Source organism: Betta splendens, chromosome 14, assembly GCF_900634795.4.
Source record: "Betta splendens chromosome 14, fBetSpl5.4, whole genome shotgun sequence".
In the NCBI taxonomy this organism is placed as follows: domain Eukaryota; kingdom Metazoa; phylum Chordata; class Actinopteri; order Anabantiformes; family Osphronemidae; genus Betta; species Betta splendens.
Window position 1 is genome coordinate 7,322,238 of NC_040894.2, and position 13,021 is coordinate 7,335,258.

General features: G+C 43.4%; 1 protein-coding gene and 1 long non-coding RNA gene across 2 annotated transcripts; one reads left to right on the top strand and one right to left on the bottom strand.

Moving 5' to 3' along the window:
- Positions 1 to 1,558: 1,558 nt before the first annotated feature.
- LOC129605118 (uncharacterized) lies at positions 1,559 to 9,894 on the bottom strand. The gene is made up of 2 exons (XR_008696649.1): positions 9,754 to 9,894; positions 1,559 to 9,671 (listed from the first exon to the last, which is right to left on the bottom strand). It is a non-coding gene; the product is annotated as an uncharacterized LOC129605118 (long non-coding RNA).
- On the top strand, positions 2,987 to 12,489 carry pld2 (phospholipase D2). The gene is made up of 22 exons (XM_029173790.3): positions 2,987 to 3,123; positions 3,205 to 3,332; positions 3,862 to 4,004; positions 4,127 to 4,217; positions 4,351 to 4,416; positions 4,489 to 4,547; positions 4,623 to 4,868; positions 4,952 to 5,095; positions 5,174 to 5,257; positions 5,359 to 5,437; positions 5,555 to 5,665; positions 5,752 to 6,064; positions 6,153 to 6,271; positions 6,358 to 6,471; positions 8,142 to 8,246; positions 8,415 to 8,503; positions 8,607 to 8,720; positions 8,916 to 8,962; positions 9,227 to 9,361; positions 9,538 to 9,691; positions 9,805 to 9,922; positions 10,010 to 12,489. Exons 1-22 carry the CDS (start codon positions 2,991 to 2,993, stop codon positions 10,232 to 10,234), a joined length of 2,817 nt encoding a protein of 938 aa, XP_029029623.3. The 5' UTR covers positions 2,987 to 2,990; the 3' UTR covers positions 10,235 to 12,489.
- The last annotated feature ends 532 nt before the right edge of the window (positions 12,490 to 13,021 follow it).

The following is a 13,021-nucleotide window of genomic DNA, read 5'->3' on the forward strand; positions in this document are numbered from 1 at the left end:
GTTATTTTAGTCCGGATCATGGTCAATGATTTGAAATGCCTGTGGTTTAATGCCTCCCGGTGGTATAAAGTGGTACTACACCATAAATACGCACCTCTCATTTCCTAATTACAGCCAATGCGTCATTAATATGTAGGTTATTTTCCATTTATTTTATATAATATACATTTTTTACCAGACCATTTAAATTGACAGATCCAACTTAAAACAAATTAAACTCACACACTTGGTCGGCTTTAATTTTGGAAACACTAACCGGAAATGTCATTACAGTCGTTCATGGATATGGCTTTAAAACGTCAAACTATCATGACTATTAGTTAATACAAAAACGCGTCGCGTGCGGATAAGCTGCGTCCTTTCCCTCCACATTCAGATGATCGAGCTGTGACGCGTCGATCGCTCGTCCTTCACGTCCGTGTTGAATTTCACGTGGCAGCACGCGACTCTGCTTTCAGTGTGAAACTACAAAGTGCATACGTTTAACCGCGACGACACAAACAACTTCATTGTTTTCCAACCATATAAACTCACCATTCGTGAGGGGGAAAAGCTGTTTAAATGCGCTGATGTTTGTTTGCAATCCAACGAGAGATGCTTAAAGTGTTCGCTTCCTTTCCTCTGGGAGGGAGGGACTATGAAGCTGTGCATCACCTATGGAGAAAACACAACCCCCGGTGACTCGCCGGCTGGAAGTCCGTGACGGAACGCCGTCGTCCGAGAATAGCGTTATGTTTCCCATCTGTGATCCACGCGTGGATTAGCTGCTGAACCGTGGCTCTATTTGTAGTAAGTAAGTGTCTTCCTCGGCCTGAGTCAGGCGCACGTTTCACTATTTCACTCTCGTGTCCGTCTGTGCGGTCGATTGAAGATTGTCCAGCTGCAAACTCCACCCAAGCTCATAAAGAAACGCGCAAATACGCGTTGTGCGTAAATATTGTTACCACTTTGGGCATTTTAACGCATTTTGGTACATTTGGGTGTAGTTTGCGGCGACTGCTGCGTAGTAGTAGGAAACCGGAGACTGGGTGGAGACGGCAAAACTTAACTCAAGATATTCAGCCTCTCCAGACGCTGATCAATCATGTAAAAAACAACTAAGAAATGTCCTGTTGGAGGATAGTGCAACACCTACAGTAGGAAGGTAAAGTGACGGGCCAGCGTAATGGACCAGAACCCTGAACTGCTCTCATCAACTCTGAAATGAGTGAAAACTCTTGACTGTGTTAATAGGGAAGCGTGACCTCAGCCCAGAGGAGCCGATGGCGGAGATTTGGGGAAATCTGATGGTCGCAGTGCGGACACGAGTTGACTCACTCCTTTTTTCGCTGGTGCGGGACAAATGCGCATATCCTGTTATTTAGTTTGCCTCGTGTTTATATCAGTGTGTGTAAACTAGAGTTAGGAAACTAGTAAACGTGGGTAAACACTCGTATACACTGTCATGTGGCATTTGGCTCATCTAAAGCTTTTGATTTTCAGTCATTTTGAAGTTCAGTAATCAGTCACATCATATTTGTACATGTCATTGTCTTCACAGTGCCATTAACCATGCAAATTCTGCAATACAGTGGAGTTTTATTTACATTTTATTAAACAAACTGTATAAATGTTTAGTTGCATAGCTGTAAAGTTGTACAGTATTTCACAGTGATGTAAAAAATGAGGACTCATGCAACAGTGTAGGTGTGGTGTGTACAAAACAAAGTGATGGGCACATGGAAACTCATATTCATAGTATAGACACACACTATAATTACAGCAGTACATTATTTATTGTGATGGTATATACGTTTGTAAATACACATTGGTTTGGTGAGTCAGTCTTTATAGATGTCTCTATTTGCATATTGGTAGCGTTTAGATCGATTGTCTGCGTGAGTGGGCAGGTGGGTGTGGTGCAGGACTCCTCTTGCAACCAAGTAAATGACTTGACAAAGTTTATCTTAAGCAACTTAACAAACAAGAAAATCTTGTCAAGTCGATGTTTGCCTACGTTGCCTTGAGTGTGTAGGCGATCCACAGGATATCACTATCTGATGGGGTCTGTGTGCATCGACCACTCGCAGGATGACAGAGTAGGAGACACAATTCCTCCGAGTCTGAGATGAGCCATCAGATTTCAAAAAGACAAACGGAGTATTCTATTGTTGTCATTTATGCATTCAGTATGATTTGTTTTGTTTCATCTTGATTGGCACACCTTCATTTTTTACATTCCACCACAGCTGCTGGCCAGTATGACACAGATGGCGGACTCACCCATTGTTTATTATTACACCTAGTGCACTTGATCCGGTCTTGCACGGTTTATGTAGGTGAGAAGTGCTTATGCTGTTCAGCCCCAACCCCTCTGCTTCACTCTACGCTGTCAATGTAACATGTACAAATATACACATGATTAACATGTGTTTTAGACTGTACAGCATGTTTGGTTGACGTTGTTGTGTTTTTTCCTCTGTTGAAGTTTGGTGTAGTAGTAGGTGTTTAATGGAACTTACAATGAGCAGGTTATTACAGTTCTTCATGTAATGTTACGGCTCGAGAGACTCCACCACTAATATCAAGAAGATTATACAGCAGGTGTTTATGTCTCATGGGAAACATTCACACCTGGACAAATCATTGTCTTATCTGTGACACAACCGAATGCAAACCTGAACCAAACATTACAACACACTCTCTGCTTTTCCCTGTTGCCTAGGAACCATTCAGCCGATCGCATGCTTCTCTCCACGCTATACACACATACGTTACACACCCTTTTCTTTCAATGGTGGTTTTGTTCCGCAGTACGTGTGCTGCCATGTTGAGGACCTGATCCACAGACTGGTGTAATGCTTCGTTACTGCGCTTCCTGTGTGATTGTGTTTTGTCCGTCTTTTAAAAAAAAACATGCTTTTTTTTGTTTGTTTGTTTTTCAAACTCACACAATGAAATGTCCTTCTTTCAGACCTGACATCACAGCTGGCATTTGCCGCGTCTGTAAAATGGCCAGTTCAGAGGACGCGATCGAGCCGGCGGCTCAGAACGCCACGGCGACGCGCCTCGGGAGGAGACGCTTCTCCCGCGACTTTCACAACATGAGTCCAGATGAGATCGACGGCCTGGTTTCCAGCAGTGGTAAGGAAAAAAAAAAAAAAAACACTGGACACATTGAGCCCGAGGTGTGAACGACTCACTGAGAAACTGTGCAAATTGCAGAGGGACGTGCTTTCCTGGTGGTTCATCATCTTCAAGAAATCAAAGCAGCTGATGTACTTTACTTCCTGCCGGGTATTCCCATCACATGCAAAATGGACAACACGGAGAAACACACCACTCAGTCAAAGGTACGGGGCCTGAGTCTGCAAAGACGTTGATCGGTCTATATAACAATCTGCTATTTACCATCACACACATGCTGTTAACCAAATTGGCGCACACTAAGTGGCTGCAGTGTGTACTTGAGACAGTACGTTGGATTATCGCTGCATCAGCAATCCACTGAAATGACGCAACCAGATGCAGCGAGGAGCGTGTGCACTCAGCAAGGCTGCAGTTGTTACATGTTTTCAGTGCAGCCAGTCGTGGTGAATGGAGAGCAGATAATGGTGTCGGCTGTGGGGAGGATTGGGTCACACTCTGCTAAGACGTCCCACATGTGAACCTTTGTCAGTGCATTCCACAGATGTTCCTCTGAGTTTTATTGGCTTCCTGTGGAGTCGTTTGAGAAACAAAACAGATGTTAACTTATATTCTCACTGCCCAAAGAGCGTTTCCCTGTGCATGTAGGTGATTAAGTGATGCCAAATCATTCACTGTAAATTTTTTGCAGCATCAGTTCAAGTTATCTGCATTATTCCATCAATGTCCGTCCAGGTCCGCGTGGGCACCTTGTACACAGTGCATTTAACGCACGGCCCGTTCCACTGGACGGTGAAGAGGAAGTACAAGCACTTCCAGGAGCTGCACCGAGAACTTTACAGGCACTGGGTCATGGTCCATTTGCTGCCTTTAGGAAGGTTGGTGGTCAGCGTGCTGATCGTATTATGTACATCAATCTCTTCCTGTAAGAGAACTTTGAAATCATAGGTTTGTTTCTAAAGCACGGGCTGTTTTTGAATATGGAAATCTCCTGTCAAAGATTTGCAAAGGAGAGGCAGCAGGGAGCGATGCCAGAGGAAATGCCCAGCCTGCAGGGGACTGAGCGCACCAGGAGGACCTCCAGCAAAACGGTATCCAACAAACCAGTCACACACATGTACAGCACCCCCCCATTGAATACACACATGTTTGAATGATGACTTTAACATCCAGTCATTCCAATATCTGTATTCATTTACCTCCTCACATCGCTTATTATTACAGAAATTTCTTGAGGAGTTTCTGAACGACCTACTGGAGAACACATTATTCAGAAATCATCACAGCATGGTAATAGCTGTTAAACTAACATATAATACACAAACGGTACAAAGTTGTTGAGATGCCTCGTCTCTTTTCCAGCTGGATTTTTTGTCTATCGGTCCGCTCTCCTTTGTAACCGACCTTGGACCCAAAGGCCTGTAAGCAAACTTCTGTTCAAGTTCAAACATCAAAGGTTTGTTGCGTAGGATCTCGTTGATGTCAGTTTGTCCCAGGGAGGGACCCATCGACAAGAGGTCAGGGGGTCACCGACTGCTCGGCTTGAACTGCCTCGGCCACCATCGGGTCTGCTTCCGCTGGTCGCGCCGCTGGCTGGTGGTGAAAGACTCGTTCCTGATGTACATGGACAAGGACAGCGCCTGCATCAACTTCGTGCTGCTGTTTGACCCCGAGTTCACGGTGAAGGTGGGCGGCGCTCACACAGGCACTAAACACGGAGTCTGCTTTGAGAACTTCACACGGTAGGTCGGCCGGGTGCTTCCCTGAGCATCGCCGTGCACAGGACTGCATGTAACACATGTATGTTTCTTTAATTTTTATCCAGGAGTCTCATCATCAAATGTAGCAGCTACAGACAAAGTCAGTGGTGGAGTCATAAAATCAACGAGCTGGCAGAGTCCTGTGACTTCGTCAAAGAGCAGCGCTTTGGAGGATTTGCACCGCCGCGCAGCAACACACTCACTAAATGGTGAGACACGGTCCACTCCAGTCTTGAGTTTTCATCTTCCTTTTCTAAACTGCTCTGGTGTATCAACGTTCTTTGAAGGTATGTGAATGGAAGCGGCTACTTTGAGGATCTAGCTAATGCTCTGGAACAAGCTGCAGAGGAAATCTTCATTACAGATTGGTGGTAGGTGGTAATAAGATTGATTTACCTAAAAAAATATATTGTACGTAATGTATTACATGTACAAATGTGTAAAAATGTGCTTTATGCATCTATGTGCTCAGGCTCAGCCCTGAAGTCCACCTAAAGAGACCAGCAACTGATAACTACTGGCGTCTGGATGAGATACTCAAACGCAAAGCTGTACGCATCCTCTCTGACTTGTTCCCGTGCTTTTGATTGTCAGAATTATTATCAGTTACAGTACAACTATTAAGGTTGTTTTTATATGGCATCACCTCTCTGAATAATTTCCTGCAGGAACAAGGAGTCAAAGTGTGCGTTCTACTCTACAAAGAGGTGGAACTAGCGCTTGGCATAAATAGCGACCACAGCAAGAGGACTCTGATGAATATGCACCCCAACATCAAGGTCGGGCACCTCTAGATTCATAGAAAATAGAAGCCACAGAGAAGCCTGTTGTTTCATAGTTCCCCTCTTCCTTTTACATCTGGCAGGTAATGCGACACCCTGACCATGTGTCAAGCGCGGTGTTTTTTTGGGCTCACCATGAAAAGATGGTGGCGATCGACCAAACTGTGGCCTTCGTCGGGGGGATTGACCTGGCGTTCGGGAGGTGGGACGACAGTAGGTACCGGCTCACGGACCTGGGCTCGTCGGAGACGGCAGACGTAGCAGCCGCGGGGCAGGGTAACGGTGCGGCCGAGAAGAGTCCGGATTCACTGACTGGAAACACTCAACTGTGGCTCGGGAAAGACTACAGCAACTTCATCAGGAAAGACTGGGTTCAACTGGACAAACCTTTTGAAGGTGTGGCGTCCGAATCCCCTTCAGTGTCAAGCACGTGCACGTTCTGTACGGTGGAATCTGACAGGATTGCTTTTTATATGTTCTTCAGACAACATTGACCGCACTCGGGTCCCCCGCATGCCGTGGCGCGACCTGTCTGCAGCTATTCACGGCAAAGCTGCCAGGGATGTGGCCCGTCACTTCATCCAGCGCTGGAACTTCACCAAGGTCCCACTCTGCCTCCCTTTGGTTGTTATTCTTCGACCTGCGTCATAGAAAACGTGGCTGATGACGGCACGTTCTGTCCCCCGCAGATCTTCAAAAGCAAGTACAAGGACGACTTCTACCCTTGCCTTCTTCCCAAGTCTCATTCCACCGCCGACTCGCTCCCATTCACCGTTCCTGAGTCTAGAAAAGCCAGAGTTCAGGTTTTTATAAACACACACTCGCAACCACCAAAATACATGTGGGATTTCATGAATTACAGCTGAGTTAGTTTTGACAGCTTAAAAAAGACAGTACTGCCATTTCACCAAGATGCTTCCTATCCTTTTAAACATGGTAATAGAATAATGAAAAAGAAAATGACACGGCCACATCCAATTATCCTGGTAATGGCCATAACTCTCTTCCAGCTTCCAGATGAATCAGACTTTCTTTGTGTTTCTTTTGGGTTGCATCTCTAATAGAGAACCGTGTCCTATTGTAAGCGCACCAAAGATTGAACCTCAGATATTCACTCTAGCTTCACAATCGAGCAATCCAGAAAAAACACGTGGAACTTTAAACACACGTCAGCACAGATAAGAATAATCAGCTACTGTACAGTATTAATCTTCAGTTGAAAGAAATACTCATAGCTCTAAAGCAAATAGTTCTGGTACTGTAGCTGTGGCCTCAATTTGAACAATATGTCCTCACACAACTTCAGTTCGTGCCATATTTTTCAGATGTCTGGTGTGAGTAGCTGTCTTGCAATTATGACGCAGCATCTATATTGGTCTGAGGTCTAGACTCCGACTGGACTCTGAGGCATATTTTTATGTTGATGATGCAATCCTGTGTGCCACACCACAAACCAGGTCGTCTGCACATTATAGGCAGTTCACAGATCACCCTGTTCAAAAAGGTGAAAAAAATAAGAAAATATTTCACCGAAATACAAATTACTTTTTAGATTAAGATGTCTCTCATCCAATTTATGAGTTTCAAAGAGCTACACCAAAAAAAGCTGAAAGAAACTAAAGAGTAGAAATTGTATTACATCCACGTTTGAAATCCTAAAATAAACTGTGCTGCAGGACTATTTTAATTTTGAGAAATATGTAAAATTACTGAAAATATTATGAAAAAAAGGTATTGCAACAAGCCTGAAGGCATCTGTCCGCTTCTACTTTAGATTAATCATGTTTTACACCAAGTCAGATGTAGCTTGAAATGAAATGGGATTACATGCAGTACAACAAAGAGGCACTGTTCTGGTGTCTGAGAAGTCTTCTGAGTGTTTTCTGTGGCAGATGGTGGAACAAGAGCAAAGCCTGTGCAGCAAAATCACTTCCAACATGTTTATCCTGTTCAATAAGTCCAGAGAAAACAAACGTGCTGCCAAGAACAGGAAAGGAGGACATGGATACGCTTGATGGGGAAGCATAGACACATCAGTTGTAGCAACACTCACTTTAATATTGTTTAAACATAAATGAAAGTTAATGTGTATAAAAATATCCTCTAGAGGACAGAATATAAACAAGCTGTATTGTTGTTGACATTGGGAGACCTATTGGATAATAAAGTTGTTAGGAATCACTAATAAATGATTTCACACACTTTAATTACTTATTTCCTTTGTGGGCAGTGGCTTGTAACTCTAACCTCCACTCATCATGACACTGTAGCTTTATATCAGGTTGGGTTTCTTCTTTATTCAGGTTTCAGGGGTAATGTGTGAGAGCTGCATGTGTAGGTGACAATAAAGGCTGATGTGATAGTGCTGCAGTAATAGAAATTCCTCGGTTGAACATTTACCATATCTGTGCACAGCGTTGCCTTGTTCTCATAAACCAGAAGACATTTCCCTGTTAATGTGTAACTTCCTTAGGTGTTGCGCTCGGCCGACCGCTGGTCAACTGGAACCTGTGAGAAGTCCATCTGCCAGGCCTACGTCGACGTCATCGAGAAGAGCGAGCACTACATCTACATCGAGGTAAAGCAGCTGCTTCATTTCACTGTATTACTGTAAGATTCTGCAGCCAACGAGGGCATTGTGATGGCGTTTCAAACGTTTGGATGCAGCCGCACGCGTAGCTGGCCGCGTGCCTGTTTCAGCCCTCACCTCATGCCGTGCCACCATCTGCTTTTTCTCTGCCCTTAGAACCAGTTCTTCATCAGCTGTGCCGATGGGAGAACTGTCTACAACGGGATCGGTGATGCAATCGTGGCACGAATTCTCCGCGCACACAGGTCACTTTGGACTGTACCAGCCAGATTTATGTGATCACACGAAACATGAAATTAAATAGAAATAAGCTATAGTTGTGGACGTGTACATATTGTCTTATTGTAGGGAGCAGAAGAAGTACAGAGTGTTTGTGGTGGTTCCGCTGCTTCCTGGATTTGAGGGAGACATTAATGTGGGAGGTGGAAATGCCATTCAAGCTATTCTGCACTTTACTTACAGGTGAGACTATTCCTCACAGTATCATTTAGAATTTTCATGTTTGTTCATATAAATTTAAATATATCATAAAATGCTTCTTCATAAAGCTTCTTAAAGCTGTATTGTCTCTTAGTGCACAAGAAGCCTAGTCAGCTTGTAAATATTACCACAATAAAGCTTCATAGTTTCAATTCCCTGTGTCATGCATATTTCTAGGACCATGTGTCGTGGGGAGTACTCTATCCTGGAGAGACTTCATGAAGGTAAACTCATCGTCACTTAACTTTAACACACAGATCCACCTGACAACACAAAATCCCTCTTGTTTCTTGTTTCTCTAACACGTGCTTCTGTTTCTCCTTGCGTGGCTCCTTTAAACTGAAGCTGCTCATACTAGGTACCTCGCTAATAGCCTCCATTTTGATTCTTGACTCGCTCACTTTCTTTTCATATTCATTTAAAGAGTCCGTAATTCAATAAGTTCAATAACAGACAGACATTAATTGAGTTCCTCTTTGGCCCAGTAGTGCAGGACCAGTGGACGGAGTACATCACCCTGTGTGGCCTGAGAACCTATTCCCATCTCTCCAAGTCACTGGTCACAGAGCTGATTTATGTCCACAGCAAAACCCTCATTGCCGATGACCGCTGCTATATCATTGGTGAGTCAAAACCTGCATGAACTCACTCAAACACAGATGCACGATAGCAGAACACCATAGCACTTCTAACGTATACTTCAGTTTAACTCTGATAGTTGCTCTGCGTTTGATGGTAGCGTTGCCTGTGAAGGGACAGATTGTGAACGCCTGTAGTGTACTTTCCTCTCGTGCTCCAGGATCAGCCAACATCAATGACCGCAGCATGCTGGGCTGTAAAGACAGCGAGTTGGCAGTGTTGGTGGAAGATGAGGAACGGGTGCCATCCGTTATGGGAGGGGAGGAATACCAGGCTGGGCCCTTAACGCTCGCCCTGCGTAAAGAGTGCTTCAGGTAAGAACTAAACGTGGAACTGCTCATAATATGTATATTAAATGTATACTAACCAGCCTAACCTTTGTGTTTGCTGAGTAAACTGTTGACATGTTGGATGCTTTTTTTTCCAGGATCCTTGTCGGCGCTTCCTCAGACCCCAGCATCAATATTGATGATCCAATCAGCGACAATTTCTTCTTCCTGGTCTGGAATGAGTCTGCTAAGCTGAACACTACAATATATGACAAGGTAACGTTGTGTATTACAAATCATCATCATCTAACAGTTCAAATGTGTAATCTCATTTATTGACTTTGCTTTCGTTCTCATTGGCAGGTGTTCAAATGCCTTCCAAGCAATGCTGTGCACAACATGCGAGAGCTGAGGGAATACTCCAACGAGCAACGCCTCTGCGACGCCGACCCCGATCAGGCCAGAAAGGAGCTGAAGGATGTCCGAGGCCTTCTGGTGCATTTCCCCCTGAAATTCCTGTGTGAGGAGAACCTGCTGCCTCCAAAGGGCACCAAAGAGGGCATGGCCCCTGTAGGACTGTGGACATGACTGCAGCTCCGCCTGGACTGGACTCACTCCATCGACAGGCTGCTGAATCACGCGCTGCGTCTTGCAGTTCTAAGCGTGGTCAGCCATCACACTAAAGTAGCACTAGCACTTACACTAAAACGCACTTACAGAGGGAAAACATCAACTCAACGTGTCTTATTCAATAATCAGGAATGATCCTAACATCGTGTTTTTGCCCGGTGATAGACAAGTCTAAACATATCCACAGCAGCAGACTGACCTGTTCAAAATGGCAGTGTCTGCTTCACCACCTCCTCAGTTCAAGTCTGAACAACCCGGCTGGCGATGGTGCCCAACACACACAAATGAATGCATGATTCAGAGGGTTGCGAACTTGTGCTGGTAATGAAGCATCTCGCGTGATCTGGAGGCATAGTGTACACTTATTGGTGCAAGGCTTTTGGGTGGGTGGTTCTGACTCTCTCTCTTTCTCTCCCTCCGAGGCTTCGCCTCTCACTGCAGTGCCAGCAAATCTGTCGGAACATTTGTGGTTGTTATGGTGACGGATATAAAGAGATGACTGGATTGAAAAAGACTGGATGGAGTGTTGAAGGGAGAGTACTGATGTGAGGGACGACTTACTAAATCTGGATAGTGTACAGGAAATAGGCAGGTGAATGTGTGGAAGTAAAAAAACGACATTTTTACTGGAAGCAAAGTCATTAAAAAGCTTTGTGTAAATTATCAGGTGGAGAGACATGAGAACAAGAAAATTAAGCTGTGCTATGTTGATTTACGTTTTATTGTCATATTTTTTGAGTTACCATAACAACCAGTGAATTATCATTGCACTGTGTTGTCAGCAGTCAGGAACAGAACATTCCAGTTTTCATTTGGCTTTGAAAAAGCTACGGGAAGCACTTGATGATTACATTTTCAGCTACTTCCCTGTGGACTCTATAGTGTGTCCAGGTGCCATACTGTATGTGCTATAGATTAATGGCCTTAATTCGTTTAATCTAACTCCATTTGCCTGGATGCAATACATGTAGCCACAACGCCTGCAGAATCAATAATGACCTATGGTGGCTTTTATCCGTAATGCAGTTCTGAGTGTCAACAGGCGATCATTTTAATATAAACCTGCAAATATATGTGACTTCGGCGTTTGTTTGTTGTGTAATCTCAGTCCTCTAGAGCCCTTCAAACCTGCTAATTCTTTTTATGGAACCATGAGGAACTGTGAATGAGTCATTCTGTTCGTACACCACTGCACAGGATGTTTAAAAACGCTGTGCAGCTGAAAGTAGCACATCTGTCATCGTGCCTTGTTTTTCAGTAGAAAAGTCTTTGAATGGGTTTGTGCCAGACGTGGGAGCTTTTGACTAGAAGACGGTCGCTTGAATCCCCAAACCAGCAGATGAAATTAAGGAGGGGGTTAAACCCACCAGCATCATTCACAACTCCAACCTCAGCAGTGACACTGTGGTTGTCTATAGCAAAGTAATTGTTTTCATAAATTAAGGCAGCATACTGTATGAAGCATTTGAATGGAACAGTATGTTAAGTATTTCAGCCTGAATGTGTTGGTTTTGACCTTGACAATATGCAATTACCTGCTCCATGCATTTTAAAATGACTTCTGTTTCATGTCATGTAGCTCAATGGTTGATGTGATTAATCCAGCCTGTATAAAGAGTGGAAATCTGTCAACCTGTGGCAAATGTAATGCACAGATTTGTCATAGGTTGGACAGACTTGCTTCCAGGGCAAGTGTTCAACAAGCCAACCTACATCTTACTGTAATATGTTAAAATGCGTCTTTATGAAGCACCTTTCACAGAGGAGCCAGTACATCAATGTGTACTGTGAAGTTGTGTGTTGCTCATACAAAAATCTACATACTTTGCATACTAATTGTTAGTCTTTCTGAAACTAGTTGCCTTTAAACATTACTTATCTCTAACTATATTTTGTTGGAAGATCTATGAAGTAACCTTATACTATTTTATTGTGATTTTTGTTTTATTTTAATTTTAAGGACACTTTTATGCATATAATACTAAACCAAATGTCTGTTTTTAACCTACTTATACTTTTGTTTTGTCATATTTTTAACAAAGCTCTGCAGACATGCCAATCTAGGTTATTACTTTGGAGTAATAATGTATAAGTTACTACTGAAACACTCAGGGGCAGAGAGAGAAAAGTATTCTTACGCTAATGTTTAACAGTTGTACTTTGAAGCATTTTTTGTTTCTGTGTTTCCTGAATAAACATGTTATTGAACAATTTCATGTGTACTACACACTCATATTACATATCTAAAACAATAACAGGCATACATTTTTATGTAATGCATAAAACATGTGAAGTCTTGATGCTATTGATGGTGCATGGAACTAGACAAACCCTGCAAGACAAAAACGACCCTTCACCGAAAACGGATCAAGTAACAAGATGCTCATATGTGCAGTAAATTATATATGAAAGTTTGAGTTTCCATAATTCGCTCAGTAGATTGTGGTCTTGAACTCTAAGCGAACAGCTTTGGAAATGAATCATGCATTATTGAAAAGCATTGTGATTTATTGGAGAGAAGATGGGCTTGAAAAATAACTATAACAATATTCAAGGAAAACAGCTGAGAGGAGGTCATTGATGTTGTGGATAATTACATATAAACCAAGTGTTTTACTGCGGTTTTGTGCTTGTTTATGTAGGAGCGTTTACGTGTAATTAAAATGGGGCATACAGTATGTGAAGGTCTGCGGGTTCTCAGGTAATTTGTCCCTGACGCAGCACCGTAGTCCGTTAAGTGGCGAA